General features: G+C 37.2%; 1 protein-coding gene across 2 annotated transcripts in view; it reads left to right on the top strand.

Moving 5' to 3' along the window:
• Window positions 1-20,206, top strand: part of HCRTR2 (hypocretin receptor 2) — a 39,518-nt gene extending 19,312 nt beyond the window's left edge. For both annotated transcript variants that reach the window (XM_052809245.1, XM_052809244.1), the window contains 5 exons: window positions 6,927-7,042; window positions 12,441-12,661; window positions 14,041-14,162; window positions 15,273-15,473; window positions 17,113-20,206. In XM_052809245.1, coding sequence (XP_052665205.1) covers window positions 6,927-7,042; window positions 12,441-12,661; window positions 14,041-14,162; window positions 15,273-15,473; window positions 17,113-17,306 — 854 coding nt within the window. In that variant the 3' untranslated portion in view covers window positions 17,307-20,206. The remainder of the gene's footprint in view (window positions 1-6,926; window positions 7,043-12,440; window positions 12,662-14,040; window positions 14,163-15,272; window positions 15,474-17,112) is intronic.
• Window positions 20,207-21,522: the final 1,316 nt, after the last annotated feature.

Raw genomic sequence — 21,522 nt, forward strand, 5'->3', positions numbered from 1 at the left:
ATGCTTATATAATTCTGTGATCGATGGACATTGCAGGTTTACAAAGACTTCAGTATTTAGCCTTAAGAAATAACTACACAAGAACAGAATTTCTGTTTACCTGATATATTGCTTTGGCTAATTGCTGATATTTGACTAGTCTTTATAGATATCTCCTGGGACTTCAATGTAAATTGCATGTCATTACAAAATTTATAGAGGTGTCATCAATATGGGGTACCAAATCAGCCTGCAATCTGAAATTTGTCATGGACAAGATCATTTAAATAACTTTGTAAATGTAATCAGTTACAAATGATTCTATCCAAGAAGTGTAATTCTGCCTTTCCAGATTAACTTTGAATCTAACTTGTTCTGTATTTGAATTCAGCTGTAAGAACCTGTGTAAGGGTTGCCAGGGAATAACTACTTCTATTTTGACTCCATTCACAGCAAGTGGTGTTAGCCACCCACCCGAATGGTTAAGACTCAACTCTGGTGGGCCTTGGCATAACTCCAATGCTAATAGAGCATAGGAGTTACATGCTGTGACTCTGACACTGGATATAATGACCATCAGTAGTACCATTATGCACACACAGGAAAATAAAGCCAGGCTTGCCAAAACATATAACTAAAAGGTACCTGTTTAATAGCCTCAGGTCAGACTAAAACACACTCAAACTCCCTCCCAGAGCTGTCTCTGTAGAAGAGGATTCCAGTCCTGTGAGCAATTAAGATAAAATACAACTGGATCACCTGTACTTAATTATCATGATAAATTAGCTTAAGCAGCTTGAACTGCTGAGGGCTCTTCTATGTGCTGTTTTGGAAGTTCCTCCCCTGCTAATGGTCTCCGAAGGGCCACCAGGGCATTAACGAGAAGACACTGGCTATCACGTTCCCTGTTCTTTGTCTCCTTCATCCCAGTTAGTCCTCTGGGACAAGGCCATTAGCTAGCTGGCTCTCATGGCAGACAAAGATGTGCTGAAAGTCTGTAGGTTAGAGAAAGCCTCTGTTAAGCTATGTGTTGTACTTGCTGTCTCATTGGAGGGGACACATCTGCTCTTTACTTCTAGTGTTCGTTCTTCATCTGTGAACAATTTTGTATCCCAGTCTGCTGCTGGATGCTGTGTGACTATTTTCTTTCACAGCATTCACTCCAAGTACAATTTGTGTCCGCTCATTTTGGCTGCAGAACTAATTATCCATGCCTTCACCACTTCAAGGTGAGATCTACAGCAAAGATTCTTTTAATCAATCTAGGAAATGAAAATGATGTAGTTAATTAATTTGGGAGTCAGAAGAGCATTTCATCAGTGAACGCATTCTCAAAATTTCCAGATCTGCATTGGCCACTTTTTGATTCCCCACAGGAAAGTGTTGCTTTTGAACTACAGAGTCCGTAGTAGCCTTGGAATATTTTAAAGACTGCCTGTCATTCAGTGCTGCGCTGAAGCAGTTGCAGCCCACAGACACGCCTGAGCTGAAGCACCCATTATACAAAAGAAAAACAACTTCCATGTGTTTGCAAGACTCTACTCCTATGGAGTACATTTGTCCAAAATGAAACCTATTGATCTTCGGGTTACGCTGTAAGCCTTCACTTGGATGTTTGGAGAGGTAGAAAGGGGTATAACAAAGGCAAGTAGTTGTGCATAGAATTAAGTTCTTTTTGCATGTGGCTTCAGAAATGAAGTGCAAATACTCCAAAATTATTTTGTTTAGGTTTTTTTTAATTTATACTGAGCCTGAAATGAAAATAATTTTACATTAAAAATGTGTTAAAGTTTTCTGAAATGGGAAGCTTTTCATTCCACTGAAGGATAACAATCCTGCTGCCTTTTTAATGAATTATTCTTCTAAAGATAATGCACCATCATTGCTAGTTATTCTGCTGGTCCATTTCACCTATGCATAAAAAATAATCCTCTCCACTTTCTGATAATAGTTTATTGCAGTAACTTGAGAGAAGAACCGTTCTATACATTAAGTTACAAGTAGGTTGCTCAAATTGTGGAATTACTTAGTAAATGTAGACTTAACCATGTATTATCAATGAGGATAAAATATAATATGTGTATACCTTAAGATCCCTTTCAGCCTAGAGAATAAGGTGTCATTAGCTACAAATAATTTCCATTCAACTGAAAATGTCTAAGGACACTGAGTTGAGCCAAAGCTTAGAAATACAGTTTTTCTACTGAAAACCAGGGTTTGAAATTACAAAGCCCCCCAAACAGAAGAAAAAAAGAACATGGATAACAGGGCAGCAGTTTGAAAAGACTGGTGAGCCTTGAGGCCAGAAGGAATCAAGAGCTAGTATTTTCAAAGAAAATGGTTGCATTTTTGTTGGATTTTGTTTTGCCTTTTTTGACTATGGGAATACTGAGGGTCAAAGCAAGCTAACTAGGAGGAGGCTGAAGGAGAAATAAATTCATGCTCTTACGGATAAGCTATATTTGCAAAGAGAAAGTGGAGATGTAGAAACTGCACACACTCAAGACGCCTAAGCAAATCCAATAGGAGAGTCAATTTAGAGGAAAGGGATTATATTTGGGTGTTTACTGCTTTGTTTAGAACCACATATAATTTATGGTGTCTGAAATTAGGGTACGTCTGATGAAATCTTTGCAGAGTATCATGTACACCGTATGTCCCAAGGACGTTAAACTGTGAATTGTCAAGGGTGGGACTGCAAAAACGGGGTGCTTAATGACACTTTCCAAAGTGTTTTGGAAGTCTGTTCTAATTCTGGGAACTCAGGGCCACTGAAACATGAGGTGCTGTGGAGGACTGCCAGGAAGACATGTCCAGGGAAATGTCAGAGATGCCAAAGCAGGAGACAACACTGTACCCTACTCAGACTTAGGTCCAGCTGCTGAAATCCATACAAGTCTGATGAGTGTCTGGAAGGAAGGTCTGATCAGCACCTTGGGCCTTTGGGCTCCTTAACAGTGAACAAATAGTGGCCACCCTGACTAATAAGATTCCAAGCATGTTGTTGGAGAGCTGCCAGTGACTACAAATGAAGCAACAATTCAGCCTAAAACAGGGCTCAATTTCTTTTTAATTGCTTCTGGCATTCCTGAATATAAAATTCATTGCCAATTCTAGGGTGAGGGTTTTTCATTTTGAGTACTGTCTAACAACAATATTTTATTTGGGAATGCAGAAGGATCCAACATGTGACCTATGCAGGCTCACTTAAGGAGCCAGTGTTGGCCACAGTTCTATAATAGTCTGTAATTGCTATGTGCTGAATTTGATGCAACTTATATTAAAATGAGTTCACCATGTGTCCAAGTCAGCTAAATACATTCTCTTAGAGCTGTTCATGAAACGAGTGTTAGCCAAAGTGCATTAGCCAACCCCTTTGCAAATGATAGAAAGAATATGGAGATAATCCTTTCCCAGAACTACATAAATGAATGGAAACAAAGGGAAGACTTTGTGTTCCATTTCCTCTCAGACTACTCATAAAATAGTACAAAAACATATTGTCTTAATTCTGGAAAGCAAATAGCTGGAAATTGCATTATTACATGAAGGTTTATACATCCTGTTTATCAAAGTGTTCAGAATTTAAGGAAAAACTTGTGGGACATTTTAATGCAGAAAGAAGTCAGAACATTGCTAATACTAAAGTTAAGCTTGGTGTTGTCGTGAATTGATAACTCAAACATAATATATCAGGTTTGAAAATGTAATTTTAGTATTAGCTAACTGTAAGTATGCTGACATAGGAACATAGTTTGGAAAGGACTGTGTTGTGTGGTTGAATTTTCTCTACTATGAGCACCCACTTCCTAACATGCCTATTTGTTAAGCTTTATTCTAAAAGTATACTCTTTTAGCTGCATTGCCTCTTCATATTGATAACTCCAAAATCTCACAGGTATCTTCCTGAGGCTAGGGAACCTGGGAACTCTCTGCTGATGCTCAGGAAACTTGATAGTCTTGTTGTTTTTCCCTATTCTTAGGTAAGCTGTCGAGAGTACCAATTTCATTATGCACCTATGGCTTAAGGGAATATTTCATTTGCTAGACATAGCAAAACCTTTTGAGTCTGGGTTGTTTTCAGCTGGCATACATATGTGTATGTATATATGTATTTACACAACTATAGTAAAATTCTGGCAGAAATCCAGGAGCTGTACTTTCAATCTTCTACCTCCTTGCTTCATTGAGCAACAGTCTGGGACTGGAACACAGTGCCGAGAAGGAAGCTTTAGAAAAGTTTAGCATTTGTTTAATAACCCTGCAGCAGACAGAAGGTGGCTTGTTTTAGCATACTGATCCTTTATCGGGTGGGGTAATTGTGCTGTATGACTGGCTCTGAGTAGGAATGCTGATCTCACCCCAGTCCAATCTCCGTGACCACCTATTTGCTTTTTGTCCCCTTCTCTCTTCTCAGTAAGATAGTGATGTAAGAATCATTAATTTCTTCTTAAAGAGATGGTTATTCCAGCTAAGAATGATCTCCCCCTGTCCTGAAGCCCATTAAGTGACCGTGGAAGGCAAGGACCCTTTTCTCCTCTTCTGCTTGGTAGTAAGAGGTTCAGCAGTCCCAGTCAGGCAGCTGATGAATCACCAGCACCACAGACTGATTGATGTTCTCATTCAAGGAGCCTGGAACTCACTCACTTGATAAATGAACAGTATCCCAAACCAGCCCTTCCTCTTTCTTGCTTGCTGTGATTGTCAAACAGCTTTAAAGCTTTTCTTTGGCTTGAGAAGCTAAACAGGGTCATGCTTCTTAGGGAAAAGTTCTACAAAGGGCTTTGCCCTGGGTGGAGGAGGGACAGGTTTCCTTTGATGTTTAGCAGCTGGCACTTTCCAGGTGGCTAAACTTCAAAGGCAAGTGTTAGGATCTTCCTCCAACCTGGTCCATCAGTTCTTTGTAGATAGCTAGGCTCATTTAATGTTTCACTTTACTTGGAATGCTAAATTGGAAGCCATAAACTCCAGATGGCCTTTTAAATATGTCCCGTCCTTCTACCTGAAAGGGGCCTGGCTGCCTGCAGAGCATTGATGAGGCAGGTGGCACCTCCTTCTGAGAAGAAAGAATGTACTTTCAGCTCTGACCTCCCGTGATCCCAGTACGTCACGTTACTCCAGTTTCTCCTTAATCTCTCCACCTGTGAAGCGTGCGTGTCGGTATTTCCCTGTCTGACAGGACTGCTGTGAGGCTGCATTTTCTGGAGTGCAAAAACAAGTTTGAGATCATCAGTCAATATACGAACCCAGATTATCACCAATTATAAAAAACCTGCCCCAAATTGTGTGCCTCCCCCAGGTTCATTGGCAAGAACTAGTAGCTGCAGCTGCTAGTTTAGAGTTGGTAAGCTGATTTGCTACAGGATCTTAGAGCAAGTAAGGAGCCAGATGCTGCTCATCTGAATTTTTTGCACCCTGATCCACCAAAGCTGTCAAATGTCAATGGCAACATCTCTATTACCTTTTCTAGCAATGAACATGGGCTGGATTTTGCTATAGCAAGTTTCTGTTTCCCTGGTACTGAAGTTTTTCTGACTGGTGAACCAGCTGGCACTTTCAGGCCCAACACTGAGTGTGATACTACTGGAGTCTGGGGTTGAGGGTGAGCCTGGAGTTAACATGATGGTGTGTGTACTCCTCCCTGCTGTGAGTGTTTTGGGCCAAGTCTTTCTATCTCCTTGCCTAATCAAACTCTCAGGGATTCTCGTGGCATGCAGAGGGACCTCTTGTTTGATAGGGTCCACAGTCACTTTAAGAGGCAGAAAATAAGTTTGACTCACCAATCTTTTGATCTCATGCAACTCTTTTTTTCTTTCTTTTTTTTTTTTTTTTTTAACTACAATCAATACAGAGTTTCAGTTGCAGTTCTTCTCATCCTGAAACATTTGGAAGTTCTGGAAATTAACATAAACATTCCTTCTTTGCTCTAGCCAAAATGCAATGGTTAGGATTACCATGCAATCTAACTGGTCATGGAGTGCACTCTTTCTCTTCTGCTACATATTGTCACTCTCCATAATGTTCATTCCTTTTCTGAGGCCATCCATAAATGTTAAGTTGTAATTAATATCAACATTTGGTAATCCCAGACTATATTTGATGTTACAAAAGTAAAAGCAAGTTTTCCAGGCACCCACTGCACATTCTGCTATAATCTAATGATGAAGCTTATGATACAATATTCTTAAAACACAATATACTCACAACACTTGTAAGATGTTTGTCTCTAAGCAATTAACATTCATAAATTGTCTTTTGAAAAGAGATGCACAGGCAACTATAACACAATTGTAGCAAACTCATTATTGTTAAAGCTGAGTCAAAAATAATCTTGGAAATTGCCTGACTGAATTAATTCTATTTTTAAAAGTGTAATCGTAATAATAAATCACTGAGTCTTAATCACATTTATTCTGCCACCAAAAAGTGATTTAAGAAATATTTGTCCCTCCTCCCATTGGCATCCTGTGTGCTGTAGTCTACATTCTCTGTTTATAGGCGAGAGACTGTGCAATTTACTCAAGGATACATAGTAACCTTTGCAGAATTAAAACTAAAGACAGTTACACAACCTGTTAAATATGTCAAAGATGAGGCAGGTTGGATAATTAGTTAGCTATTGTTAGGTAATGAAATTTTCTGTCTTTCACTGATTTAATAAAACCCAAAACTTCTTAAGACTTCATACCTAAAGTAATAATGTGATATGAAAGCAGTAATGTGATATAAGAGATGCTTGAGATAAAAGCATGTTTATAATAGAAACAGAATGTATATAGAAATGATTAAAAAATCAATCCTGACCATAATATTATTGGATACATCTTCCATTATAACCTATTATGTTTGAAAAACACATGCATATCTATATGAATAATTTGGCTTAAAGTGATTTTGAAATGTATGTATATTTAAATGCACTTTTCCTATTTGAATTCTCTTTCCAGCTGAGGTTTACCCCAAAATGTATCATACATGCTTTTTTCTGGTGACATATATGGCACCACTGTGTCTTATGGTGTTGGCCTATTTGCAAATATTTCGAAAGCTGTGGTGTCGCCAGGTAAGTCACTTAACACTAGCTCTATTTGCTTGCTGTTGTGACTATGTGCAGATTCCTATGGACAACCTTCTCTATATGCTCCATATTGTCACTCAGGACTTGGATTTTTACATCCAGCACTGTTACCAGGTTCAGTGATACTGTTGGCTGACAGCCACCTTGGATAGGCACTGAGATGCATTAAAAAATGAAGGCAGTCAGGCTGAATGTAAACCTCTTCTTGCTCATGTCTAGGAAGGGCTTAGAGAGAGAGAAAGAGAGAAAAAGGCAACAGAAAGATTGATTATAGGCAGAAGAAAGATCTCTCCCATTTTATCTAAATTCTTACCAAAATACCTTAGGTGATCTTATTTATACTGCTAAAATCTTCTGTAGCAGCCAAAAGTTAAAATTTACCTTCTCATTTTGTTAGTAGTCTGTACAATTTTTATTTTTCATTCTACAAAGTCTCAGGTTCATAGCAGGTCCAATCTGAACAGAAGTTAGACTAGGAAGTCCAACTATCAGAACTGTGAGACTGGAATTGCCTGATGTGAAGCTGGCTGTTATCAGTTAACATTTGATGTGAATTATTGACAAATAATTGGCATGATTTGTAATGTGAACATCTGTTTTTTTCAAGCTTCACATTAAAAATACAGGAAAGAAACCAGAAATATGAAACAAAAAATCCAAGCAAGGAAGCACACAAAGAACATTTGAATCAAAGTGGCAAAAATGATGTGAATTTTTTCAGGAACGTTTTTCCCCCTCCAACAATTCAAAGTGGTGTCAGCTTGAGAATCATTTTCTGGGTGTGAACTGTAATCTGTCGTGCATCAGTTTATGGTTTTCTCTGCTGTCTTCTGCTTTGTCCGGGATTTATCTATAGCTGTAGTCCTCCGCCACCTCCTGCCCTGTCATTCTGTAAAGGACAATAAACTCATCCTGTTGAAGACATGATGCAAGATATTCCCTCTTCTGTCCTCTCAAGTGGCTCTAACAATGGCTGACATTTCCATCAAGATATGGGCATGAATCATTTCTCTCTCACCATTATGTCTGATACCATCCAAATTTGAGGCTGTCCTGGCCAGGGCATAATATCTGCCACATCAAGGAGCATTTTTCATGCAATTCTAATTGATCCATCAGAGAATTCACAAGTAGACTTTAGATTTCTAAATATACATATGTTAAAAGTAAAAATCAAATCTTACACTGACAAATCGTATCTCTTGCAAATAACTAAAATATAGGAAAAACCAAATCTGCTTTAAGGCATTTTCTTATCATCCATACATCATAATAGCAATTATTCTCACTTCTAATCAGATTAGGTTAAACCAGAGTTGCCGTTTATCTTGCCGTTTATCTTTAAATTTTTATTTTTGCTTTTAATTTCTTACATTTATAAGATTAAATAGATAGTTTGAAGGTAAAATTTAAGCTTTACAATTTAAGCAGGCTCTTCACCAGAACAAAGGCTTTGCTCAGACGCTCTGCACTGCTGAATAGTTATCCATCCTGTGGCACCCAATTACCTTGTCACCATATTCCTTCTTAACCTTCTCTTCTGTGCTTTCTTTACAACTTACCTATTCTCTCAAACTGTCCACTAATTAACGCAAAGCAATTGTTCTTAACCTGCACGTAGGTTGAAAATGCTGGTTCAGCTTCAAAGCAGAAGTTAAATGACTGGAAACCAACCTGTTTTGTTGGGTTTTTTCCCCCGCAATTGTATTAGCTGCCCTATTTCTTCTTCACAGTATTCCTTTTCCCTATACATCTTGCACTCTGACAAGGTTAGGTTGATCCTTTTTTTTTTTCAGTGGCAAAAAGACAAATACCGCTACAGGCTTAGTGCTGTCAATGATGCAAAATTACAGATGTCTCTTTTCCTAGCATAGATGATAGCACTATGTATAAGAGGCTGCACTAAGTGAAATTAAAACCGCTGCACATTTATTATCAACTGTGACTTGGCTGCAGACATCAGGCATTTTTCTAAGTGCAACAGGTGTGCCATAATCAGTCATGTAAAACAAATGAATGCAGTGCTTTAAATGTATTATCTGCTAATAGTTTCAATTAAGAAATCATGCTGTTTACCAGAACTTTAGTTAAATATAGTGATCCTATTGCAAGGTACAATAAGCCTTCCAGATGTACGTGATAGAAACAACACAGCAAACAGTAGATGCTTTCTATGCCTCACACTTTTTGTAAAGGTTCTTTGTTAAAATGGAGTGTGTTGTGCATGTAAATTTTCAGATGACTAAAGGTAAGATAGATTTACAAGCTATCCTTACCGTAGTTTGTGCAATAGCTCTTAAAATTACTGATTGTGTCTTTCAAGCAGATCTTTGAATATAAGCTTTACAATCTTTGAATTCATGATTCATCTTTGTAAAGACAAGAACTATTATGCCACAAATACCAGGGATTTTGAGTAATTTATTTTAATTATTAGCAAGGAAGTAGTGACTTAGAAGGCTATGTTTTCTTGCAGATTTTAGGTAGATGAAAAGTAACTTCTGAGCAAATAAATAGGACTGAATGGACTTACGATGAAAGTGTTGATACATAATTTGTATTATCAAGTTCCATACTGTATGCTTCCACTTACTGATGTCCAAATGCATTGACACTAAAGCCTACTCATATTAATAATTAGGAACCCTACCCATTTTCATTTGCTGAAATTTCAGGTGAAATTTGGCACCTTCCAATCTTTGCAAGCTGTTATTGCATTTGGAGAGATTTCCTCTGGTTATAAAGCCCTTGATAATAATTTGAGGGGATAGAGGAAAGGTGCATAAGAAAAGAATTGCAACTTTTAGTACCTGTTTGGACACAGCTAGTGGGTTTTTAGTGCATCATTGGAATTACACAAATTATCCACAATTATCTTTATAACTGATTCATTACTGAAAAGCAAGTATATGCATTATGCTGGCATGTGTATACTTGTACATACATAATCATAGAATCATTTAGGTTGGAAAAGACCCTTAAGATCATTAAGTCCAACCATTACACTACCAAGTCCACCAGTAAACCATGTCCCTAAGTGCCATGTCTACACATCTTTTAAATATCTCCAGGGATGGTGACTCAACCACTTCCCTGGGCAGCCTGTTCCAATGCTTGACAACCCTTTTGGTGAAGAAATTTTTCCTAATATCCAACCTAAACCTCCCCTGGCACAACTTGAGGCCATTTCCTCTTGTCCTATCACTTGTAATATATGGATATGTGTTTACATAAATGCATCTTTGTAAATGTTTCTGTATACACACACACACAGGCACACTTCTGAAGTGTTATGGTCCTTAGATGGTACTGGTTCAGCTATGCATCTGTGGGTATATAGCTCTTTTTTTTTCTTGGTAAAATTCTTGCTGTATTATTGCCTATTGGTGTAATAGTAGCAAAGCCCAGGTGTATGGCCGGTAAAGACTGAGGAAAATAAGGTTCTTTAGAAAGGTTCTCAATACAAACTCCTGAAGATTTAGCAATTTAACATGTAGTTCATTGAGACTATACATTGTATACAATCCTGCCTTTGATCACTGCTTGCTATTAAAGACTGATTAAATACCAGAAAAGACCCTTCTACCTGCACCCACATGTACAAACCATGTACACAGTCATGGCTAACATTTCTGCAGAAATAGCCATTCACAATTTTGAGCCAAGGTAATGTTTCTCTTCATCTACATTGCATCTAGCTACCATGAAAGCTGCTCACTGATTTCTTCAAGTGAATCTTTGGCATAATCAGGAGGGAGAGATTTGGCCGAATTTCTCTGCTTCCATCTCCAGTTCTTGCTACAATGTGGTAACTCAGTATGACTGAAAAGGAAGGAAAAACTTCTGCTTCAAAGTTAGAAGAACAGAATATCAAAGCACCCCTGATAAGCCAGCATCAGAGTCTTAGGCAGTATATTATCTCAGTAATACATGGCAAAGACACATTGCAGTACTACACCCACAGCTAAGTAGGGTAAATCCCTTGCAATAGGACAGACATGTCCAGGTATGAAACTGATACTGCTGATTTCAGTTGAATGAGTGGGAACCCACAGTAGAAGTAAGTGCAAGGGGGTTTTTTGTTTTATGTCCATAGACACATTAGTAAAAAATAAGTGTTATAATGTATCCCCCATTCTGCTTCATTGATTTCCTGTTAATTAGAACACAACTTTGCCAAAACATTCCAATAGTTGGAATTAGGTTTGATGGTGCATATAAATGCTAAATTAAGGGTTTCTCTGTGCAAGGAAGCTATTCACAAAAAAAAAAAAACCAAACCAACATAATAGCTATTCTGGAACAATTCTGAATGTGCATGTTTTTATTTTAAAACAAGGATTCCCTTCTTAGCTTACTTTTTTTCTGAATTAAATATCCAAAATTTCATTCTTTTCTGGTCAGTTTGTGTGGGTAAGCCCTAATTTTTAAAATGTTATCATAGACAATTTGAATTTTGCAGATACATTTAAATATCAATTATGAAGTCACCCCATAGACAATAGCACTACACATGAATAAAACTGTATTTCTACCCTAAAGGTTTTCACAATGTACAACATTGAAAACATTATAAATGTCATTGTAATAGAATTCTCTAAGAAAGTCCTTGCCATCTGTAGTCTTTCACATTTGGCTGCAGGCAGGAAATAATTTTGAAGAACTGAAGCAAAATTGCTTTATTCAGCTTGGTTTATGTGAAGGCACAGAAAACAAAAAAATTAGGGTTGTTTCTTTTTTAATAGCATGGTGCTACATCTAGCCATTGCAAGGTGTCTTTGGCTAACCTAATTCTTCCTATGTCTTGGCACTCTTCCATGATTCTCCTCTATTCATCACTGTATATACATTCAGTTTTGAAGAGCTTTGCAGGGAGATCCACACTTCAGCTGTGATTTCTTTAGCTGCTTCACTGTAGTCTAGAGTCCATCTTTGGAAGTTTTATGGCACTTAAAACTATGTAGGCTTTAAATCCTTGTTTTCCAGTGCAGAAAAGCTGTTTAGTATCTTAAATTAGCAGCATATTAATAGGATAAACTATTCTGTCATACAACAAAACATTTAACGTAGAACTTTATAGCAACATAATTTCAAAACCAGGACTGTTAAGTGTGAGAGTCTGAAGACATAAGCAAGACAAAGTATGTGGAAAGAAAATTTTAATACATCAGTTGATATATTTGGATAAAACACAAATTTTTATGCTGTCCTTCAAGTGTGTCTGAAATTGGGTTTGTTTCTTGCAGCTACATCAATTAATTTAATAAAAAACCCCTACTTCTCCCTGCAAGCTTACATTGTGTATGTCAACATGTCTATTTTTCTTGTTATAGCTACCCACAGTGCTAATTTTTCAAAGTGCCCCTTATTTTGTCTTTCTTAGATCCCAGGAACTTCTTCTGTTGTTCAGAAAAAATGGAAGCCTCTGCAGTCCTCAGCACAGCCCCGAGGGCTGGGACAGTCAACAAAGTCAAAGATTAGCGCTGTGGCAGCTGAAATAAAACAGATTCGTGCAAGAAGGAAAACAGCACGTATGCTAATGGTTGTCCTCCTGGTTTTTGCACTTTGCTATCTACCAATTAGCATCCTTAATGTCTTGAAAAGGTAAAGTTTATCCCAAAACGTAAACACTTGGTAAAGCTTTCTGTCTAAAAACAGTCTTCTGTTACAAGATTCCTGTTATTCTGGCAGATACTTTTGAAGGATAAGCTTGTTTTACAATAAAGAAATGGAAAATAAGCATACAGTTGCAAGAAAAAAATATATCTAACCTATCCGTAGTACTTAAACTAAAGGCCAGACTGTGGAACGCTTATTAGCAAGCTCTTCCTCATGAAAATGATCTAGCCTATCTCCTCATTAAAACCTGTCATTTACATGGGATTACAGCTTCTTTGCTGTAAATGCGCCCGTAGAAGTGCATTTACCAAAAGCACAAGCTGAAGGTTAGAAGGAGAGTGTAGTGTTGTGGCTTGGCCTCGAGGACTGTGAACACTGGGTTCAAACCCAAGTCCCGTCATGTACAATTTTAAGACCTTAAGCTAACCCTTCAGTTTGCCTATGAAGCTATGCTTTACTTTTTTACCCTTTTCTCTCCTGTTCATTTGAGACATAATTGTGTACACTCAGTGCCTGACAGGCTAAGGCTTTGGTTTAGTTATATCTCATAAGCCCTCTGGAAATTTGATAAATAATGACATATAGCAGAAGATTTTAATATCCTGAAAAATAACCAGCCTGTTATTGGTGCTTGAGGAACATTTTAGTTTTTAAGGAATAGTTTCAAGTTGGATATGAAGGCTTAAATACATCCCACTCAATTCTGGCACTTCCCTGAGGCCTAATTTAAGTACTTTTCATCCTCAAGTCCCTTGGTAGGCAATGTGGAGAGAAAAAAGTATTTCCAGAAGAGAGTTCAGGCCACCTATGATCTGAATCACAGAGGAACTATACAGCCTGCCTCGACTACAATAGCAGAGTAGGCCCATAGTTAGATTTTCACTTAAATGGCAAAAGTTAGGTGTAAGGAATCTGGGCAAAGCAGATTTCTGTGGAGGACAGAAGCTACTACTGTGGCCTCGGTTTTGAGGCCAGTTCAGTGCCTTTTCAGTTCCAGAGCCCCTGTTTATTGCAGAGTGGGCTTGGAGCTGGGAACCGCAATGACATGAATAGGTCAAAAGCAACTTTTCCCATCTTGTCTTGATTTATCTGACACCAGCTGACTTTGGTTACTTAGCAGAAAAGTCATGCATCTGCACCATTGCAAAGTAAAGTGATGGTCTTTGTTGTGCTAAACCACCAAGATGGGAGGCTGAGGGATGGGGAGGGGACTTCATTCTCTCAAGAAAGCGAGCACTGTTGAATCAGCTTTTCTGTGATACTGCAAATAGGTCATCAGAGATAAAATTAAGCTAGAAGTTGCCAAATCTTTTATATGATTTCTATTTTTGCCATCTTTCAGGTTTGATTTTCTTTTTCTGTAGGGTTTTTGGGATGTTTAATCATGCTGATGACAGAGAAACTGTATATGCCTGGTTCACATTCTCACACTGGCTTGTATATGCAAACAGTGCAGCCAATCCTATTATTTATAACTTCCTCAGTGGTAAGTTACAGTCACCTAGAATTCAAGTTTAATGTATAGTTTGAATGTAATGAGCCATAGCAAGTAAGATTAATGACTGTGTAACATCAGCCCAGCTCCTCCGGTGGGAGCTAGATCCTCTTCTTGGAAAAGTTGCCTGACGTATCCCATTACCTTCAGGCTATCTACCTATTACTAAACCAAACAATGCCAGGGCCTGAGTCCAAGTGCTTGAATTTGACTGTCCATGCCATTATTTTGGTAGAGAAGTCCCTGGCATGACTTTGGTCTGAAGCAGTTATCATTCCCCTAAACACTCCCCAGATACTGTCTGGGAGGTAGCGCAGGCCAGGGGCTGTCCCCAGTTAATGTTTTATATGCAGCTATTGGGTTTTGGAGGCTGTGAGTCTTTGACAGTACTTGCATGACCAGACTGTGCCAACTAGGTTCAAGGCCAAAGAGCCAGCCAGGATGCGGTTTACTTACTAGTATAGATCTGTCTTAGTTTGTATTTGTCTTATTTGGCTATGGACGGCAGAATCAGGACCTAAACTGCTGGTATTACAGCTAAATACAGGGAGGCAAAAGTCTGTTGATCCTTACTGCACATTTGCCCACTGCAGTTTTTTTGTGTTGTGTAGTGTGAGGATGATCTGAACAATTTACTCTGAGCCCCAAAAGCAGACTAATGGGCTTTCAAACACTTTGAATCTTCTTTTAGAATGTATTCAAGATGAAATACAAATTAGCCATGACCTCTCATTTCATATGTCAGGTAATGATTCAGTTATTTAAGCCTATGATTGCTCAATTACTTGTTTTTGTTAGATATGTTATTAATTGACAGACTATCCATGACATGATTTCATAAATCGTTCTAGTTTTTCCATTCTGTCTAGCCAAGAATAATTTAGGCTCCTGACCACACCTTACATATCTTCTTACAAAGGTTATATTTTTTCTGTCTTTCTCCAAGATGTTGAAATTGTGATTTCCTGCTTCTGCATTAGAAGAACATCTGGGAAGTTTGGGTTAATTTTGCTTTAGATAGCTGCTTTTTTCTAATCTATAAAGTTTGATGAAACACGGTTTATGTACAATTTTTTCATGAATCTTTTTTGTGGTTGACAGGGAAATTTAGAGAAGAATTTAAAGCAGCATTTTCTTGTTGCATCTTTGGCATTCGCAGTCACCATGATGAACGGCTCACCAGAGGTCATGCCAGTACAGAAAGTCGGAAATCCTTGACCACCCAGATCAGCAATTTTGATAACGTTTCAAAACTTTCAGAACACGTTGTATTGACCAACATAAACACAATTCCAGCAAATGGTACTGCACCTATTACCCACTGGTAGTATACTTGTCCCTGTGTCTTTTGATGCTGTGGAAGTAAAATTTAATTGTGCATACAAGATTTGAATCTAAGCACAATGCAATGAGAGAATGGTGTTTACAATTAAGAGCTGATTGTAAGAAAAGTAACTTACAAGAAATATTTTATAGAATATGCTACAACTTTGGTTATATATTGAAACAATTTCATCTCATTTACTTCAAAAGTTGAGTTGCAGTTGGGGAGGGAGTAAAGTAATCATATTTTATATAAAAATTTTCTTTGGATCCCTACTTCTTTAGACTCCTAAGTAAATAACGAACAGGTACCTGAAAGTATGAAGATCATTTTCCTTGGAGTTGCAATGTGTTTATAAACAGCTATATTCTACTCAGAGCTAATTCTCTGAAGTTGTGGTATATTTTATAACAAATATTTTAACCAAAACTGGGTGTACAGATTGAACTACCTGAATGTCCTTGACTCTTTCAAATTATCTGCTTACCATGCATTCTGGTGTGAGTTGGGCTGATCAAATAAGAAATTCACATTAATTTCTTTTCTCACATTTTCTGCTCTTTTTCCTGTTGGGTGGGTTATTGTATGTATTCAGGAACAACTGGGAAGCCACTCTTGATTTTTCTTCAGTACAGGTTGATAAATGAACGCAGTCTGAAATGAAAGGCAGAAGTTGTTCAAGCTTTCCCAATTCTGGGTAAACATTGAAATGATTGTGCAGTTCCCTAGCTTTGTGAATAGATGGAAGATGGCATATAATCTATTATTTGATATTTCTCATTACGTTATATGTTATATCCCAGCAGGACTTTGCAAGGCACTGCAAGTACAGGATTCATCCCTCCTCTTCTAGGGATATGAACATTGGTTTTCTAGAAGTTATATCTCAGACACTATAGTCTAGGGCTATATAAGCTATATATTGATCACAGAGAAGTTGGTATCTCCAAGGACAGCTAATCTGTTCCTGAAATATGTATCTAAAAAGAATTAAATAAATTACCTCTGAAGAAGTCTGTTCTTTTCACTTACTGTAGGAGGAGTGTGGGTTTTTTTCCTGAATTCAGCTTGCTCTTCTCCAGTAGTGTTGCCATTCCTGTATGTATGGCACAAGCAAGGTTGTATCCATGAAACCCAGGTGACAGTGTGGTTGTACATTATGTTTTACTCTATATCTATTATTTGTCATCATTCTCTTCTCCCTGCCTGTCCTGTGCTCATGGCAGGGGGCTTGGACTAGATGATCCTTAAAGGTGTCTTCCAACCCAAACTATTGTATGATTGACTTGTACACAGGAAGCTGTAGTGCTCTGCTGTTCACAGTGGCATCTGGATAAGGAACCACAGAGCAATTTACCAAATAATGTATATTATGTAAGTAGTAGAACACACTAAAAATGTTTAAAAGTAAGAAAATCAATGTTTATACATCAGAAATCCCGTTAGACTTCAGTCAAGAAGTCTTCACTTAAAATTTGCAAGTGCAATTTGGAACATTTTCTGGCAGACCATTTTGTTAATAGATCATCACCTGCATAGTGACAATCACAGGGAAGCCTGTCAGCTACTTGATACAAACAGTAAAATCATCTTAAAATCTTTATTTTTTTCTTACAGGTGTCCCAGCTACACTCAGCCCATTGAAATCAGTGGAACTGCATCTCCACATACCAGGGATGAACATGACTTCAAATTTAGATGAAGCTGTGAGGGTTTCTGCAGAAGACACTGGCAACAGAGAGAATGCAGAGTGGGACAAATTCGTCCCTAGCATAACTAAACTTACCTTGATGGAGTTACAGCAAGGATGACTTTAGCTCAATACATGTAAGACCACCAGAGAATGGCACATGCTTTTAGCATGTTACAGCCTGCAACAACTGGACAAAGGGATTCCATCAAAATGACTGCCTCTCCTTTTTCTTCTCAGTCTTACAGAAACCTACTTACCTCAGCATGAGCTAAAGAACATGTCTTTACAAGTCTTTTTAAAGATTGGATTGTATTATACTTTGTAAATAGTGTAGATATTTATTTTTATATATTTTAGATGCTGTGGAATGTTCTAAAATGTATCATATAAAGAACTGTAAGTATTTGAAAGAAGTCTCAAACTTCATTTATTTATATTCTGTTTCTATAAATGAATGACATTTATTTATAAGGAATGCTTACTTATGCACTAGTGATATTCTGGAATTAATTTGCACTTCTTTTTCTGCTAATTCACTTGTAGTAAATTCTATGTTCATTATGGAACTTTCACTTCAGATTCATTTGAGGAGATTCCGAGCTACTTTTCTAAGCATAGACATGCTTCTAAGATGTGAACCCAAAGTGCTGCAAGTCACACATGTTTTTATAAGATTACACTAAACAGCCAATTATCTTTTTTCTTCAGACTCGAGTGCCTAAAAAGTAACTACTTAAATAAAACTTATGTGATGCTCAAAGGTGCTATAAGCTCAAATTCCTACTCAGGCCAATAGGAATAACAAGTGTCAGCACCCCTGAAGGACAGGACATTTTAACTTTGGTAGCTCATTTTAGTCTGTAATGTCTGCAAGTGTTGCTCTAGAAGATCTCCAAGGATCTTTAAAAATAGAAAACATTGGTTATCTTGCTTGATTTCACAATTTCTCTCTCAGCTGCCATTTAATACTAATGATACAAACAATTCACAGATTTATATGCTAAGAAAACACTGCCTTTTCAACAAGTAAAATAAAATGTTTCTCTCTGGATATTATGGAGATGATATCTCATGGGACCGGCAGATCAAGTACTCACCCATTTTCTATTTATGGAATAAGCTCCCTGGCCTGGGGCTTCCTACCATGCATTGTAGTTATTCCTCCTAAAGAATGAAGATGGTGCATTACTGGAGACTTAGTCTACTAGGGTAACGTGGCCTATTGGTTAGAAAGAGTTAATCTATAAGAGCCTGAGCTACAATCTCCCTGTGGCACTATTCTTGCATTTTGGTTAAGATTTTTCAAAAGGAAAGGTAAGATAGGAGGGAGGGCTTCTTTTGCAGTAAAAAGCATTTCACATAGAAGACATTCTCACAGGTTCAAATGTTTCTGAAAAGGCAGTTATTCATAGACAAGGTGTTATTTGATTAAGTTATGTAAATATTTTTCCTAGGTTTTACTTTGACCTGATGTCATGCGATGTACTGTCTATCATGACAGCTATAGTTTTATGAAATGCTTAATCATTTCATGCTTTAGCCTTCCCAAACAGCTGTTTTACTTGACATTCTTAGTACTAGTTTACACTGGTGTAAGGTGAAAGAAAAAAAAATTGCATTTATTTGTATATTAAAGTTTTCATTTTCTATTAAAAGAGAAAAAGGAGAATATTCTTTTTCTATTAAAAAAGAATAAGGAGAAACACCCAAATGGAAAGAATGTTTAAACATCAAATAAAATCATAGGAATTCTTACAGTCCTATGTATAAGCTTAATTTTTGAGTATAGCTGTTAATGTCATTGCTATTTCAAGAAATTATTTTACTTTGTCTCTTCTAAAGAAACAAAACCCAAATAATTGTGGAAAGTACAGCAGGGTTTGATTTCACAGCTATTGCAATTCCTTTTCCATTAGAAGGCTATTTTTGCTCTTCAGCCACAGAAAATGTAGTATTCTTAAACTGTGTGGAACAAGATACCATTTTTATATATCATTTGAAATGATGGAACAAACAACTGCTCAATTAAAACAGAGAAATAGGAGAACGGAATTTGAAAATTCTTCTAATTTTTCCTTTTAATATAAGTAAATAAAAGGTCAAAAAGTTAAAAACTAGTATAGGAATCTAGCTGCAAAGTAATTATCAGTAACCATTTAACTGTGCCATAAAATGTTGCCTCAACCCACTGTTGAAAAACATCAATTATGTCAAAATTTTGCAAATCTATACTTTCATTTCGGAAAATGTATTTTTATCCTTTCCTTGAAGAGACAGCAAGAAAGTAGAAAGTAAATAGCTATCTAAGAAAACTCTGTCAGTATAAAAGGGGAGTATGGATATTTATCAAACATAAAAGTTCATGGGTCACTGTGGAAGACCAGCAAAATTCTCGTGCCTTGTCAGGTGCATTGCCCAGATCCCTGTGAGATGAATGGGGGGTGGGGGGTGGGGGGTGGCGATGCTCATGGAAAAAACATAAGTAGCATCTTTCTAAAGTGGGTTGAATACTACTGTCAACTCAAATTGTCTTCTTTTTGCTGCTACCTTTAATGCCAGTGGGATAAATTGTATTTGTTAATCTAAGGTGAGAACACCACTAAAGGTCATTGGTAGTTTTTGACTCCTGCAGGTCTCCTGTGACATGTTAGAAATGGAGGTTCTGGCCTTAATTTTCTCTTTGGTAAGAGAAAAATTTCTCTTTTGTTCTCTTTGTTCTCTTTTCTCATTTTCACTTAGATCCCCAAAATTAAAATATTCCAACATTCCTAGGAATTTCTTTTAGCCATAACTTCAACTTAACAGTACTTTTTGTGTGGAGAATATAAATAAAAGATGAGACATTCATTGACAAATGATTCTGGGTTTTTCTCTGACCAGATTTTTGTTGAGTAAATAGCCTATCTTAGACACAAGTGATATGATCAGAGCTTATCCAAGTTTTGAAATTCTAAGGATAGGTAGAAAGTGTTAACAAATTCTTGCCAGAGAATATGGTCATCAAGCTAAAGATCGGTTAAATATGATTATAATCTAAAGATTTGGTTACTTCGATGAAAATAATTTTCATTCAAAAATGTCTGGTTTTTTAAAATAAATATTTTTGATGCAAATATTGATATGTATTTATTTCTTTAGTTTTACAAAATTTGAGAAATACCTAGACATTTTCATCTTTAGCTCAGATATGTTTTCAGGCACCATTTCATCAGAAAAACTTCATAGGCATTTAAAAATATGTTGTCTATCTGGGTAAAGTAGTGAAGGGGTTTTTGCCAGTTCTAGGACCTTTTACTGCAGAAAGATCCATATATTTGGTTACACTCAAAAGATTATCCAGCTGGATTTATTTTTGAATGAAAATAATCACTGGGAGTTTTCAGTAAAGACAAACCCAATAGCGAGCAGTGGATACTAATGGAGATAGAAATGGCTGTGAGAAGACAGGGTAAGATTTTAAGAGCAATATGGAATTTAATGCCTTTTGCATGTGATAGAAATTAAAGCATCTTAAAGAAGCTTCTGGGCTTCTTATCCATTAAAAAAAGGTCAGGTGAGGAATGAGCATTTCTTATCCAGTCTATAGATATTGAAAATGATCTGAAAGCTGAGCTTTCATTGGGTTCTGTTACCTCTAGCTGCTTTGGTATTCTACTATTTCCACTAGCAACTCAGGAGCATAGAAATGGAGTTCTCATGCCATTGTTTCTGCTTGGTCATAGCATCATTAGACATGGAGTTTAAATCACAACATATTTGTTGCTGCATACATAAATTGTTGTGCCACCATCACTCTCGTACTTTGTCTCTCAATGTATTTCACAGTCTGGAGGTTTGATATCCTGACCTCCTGCTCCTTTCCTGTTGTCCAGTAGTGAAAAGTTTGTGCCCTGCAGTCACAATGACTGCAAGGTAATTTCTCCCCCATCTTTACCTCCAAAAAGACAATTTTTTTCCTTTTCTTCTTGACCGCATAGAGGCCACCATCTCATTCTCTGATATAAGCAAAAGTGATGCATGTCATTAACCTGGAGAGTGCTTTATAGGAAGGAGAGTGCACTAAACATTAGCTTAACTCAGGCCTCGCTCTAAGAGGCATTGCAACCTACTGCTGCATGTTACAACGGATTAAGGCCCAGACAAATTTAGCCTTCCAATCTAAAATTTGCCTCACAGCTAAAGTTATATTCATCTCTCAGGCTATTCCTTTTACCTGACAATAAGGTTTTTCTCTGGCTGTTGGATATATTGGATGAAATATTATTTTATTTTGTTAAATACACTTTCTAAAAAAAAAAAAAAAAGACAAGTATTTAGCAATGTTGGTGTTAGGA

The sequence above is a fragment of the Harpia harpyja genome, chromosome 15 (assembly GCF_026419915.1).
Source record: "Harpia harpyja isolate bHarHar1 chromosome 15, bHarHar1 primary haplotype, whole genome shotgun sequence".
Classification (NCBI taxonomy): Eukaryota; Metazoa; Chordata; class Aves; order Accipitriformes; family Accipitridae; genus Harpia; species Harpia harpyja.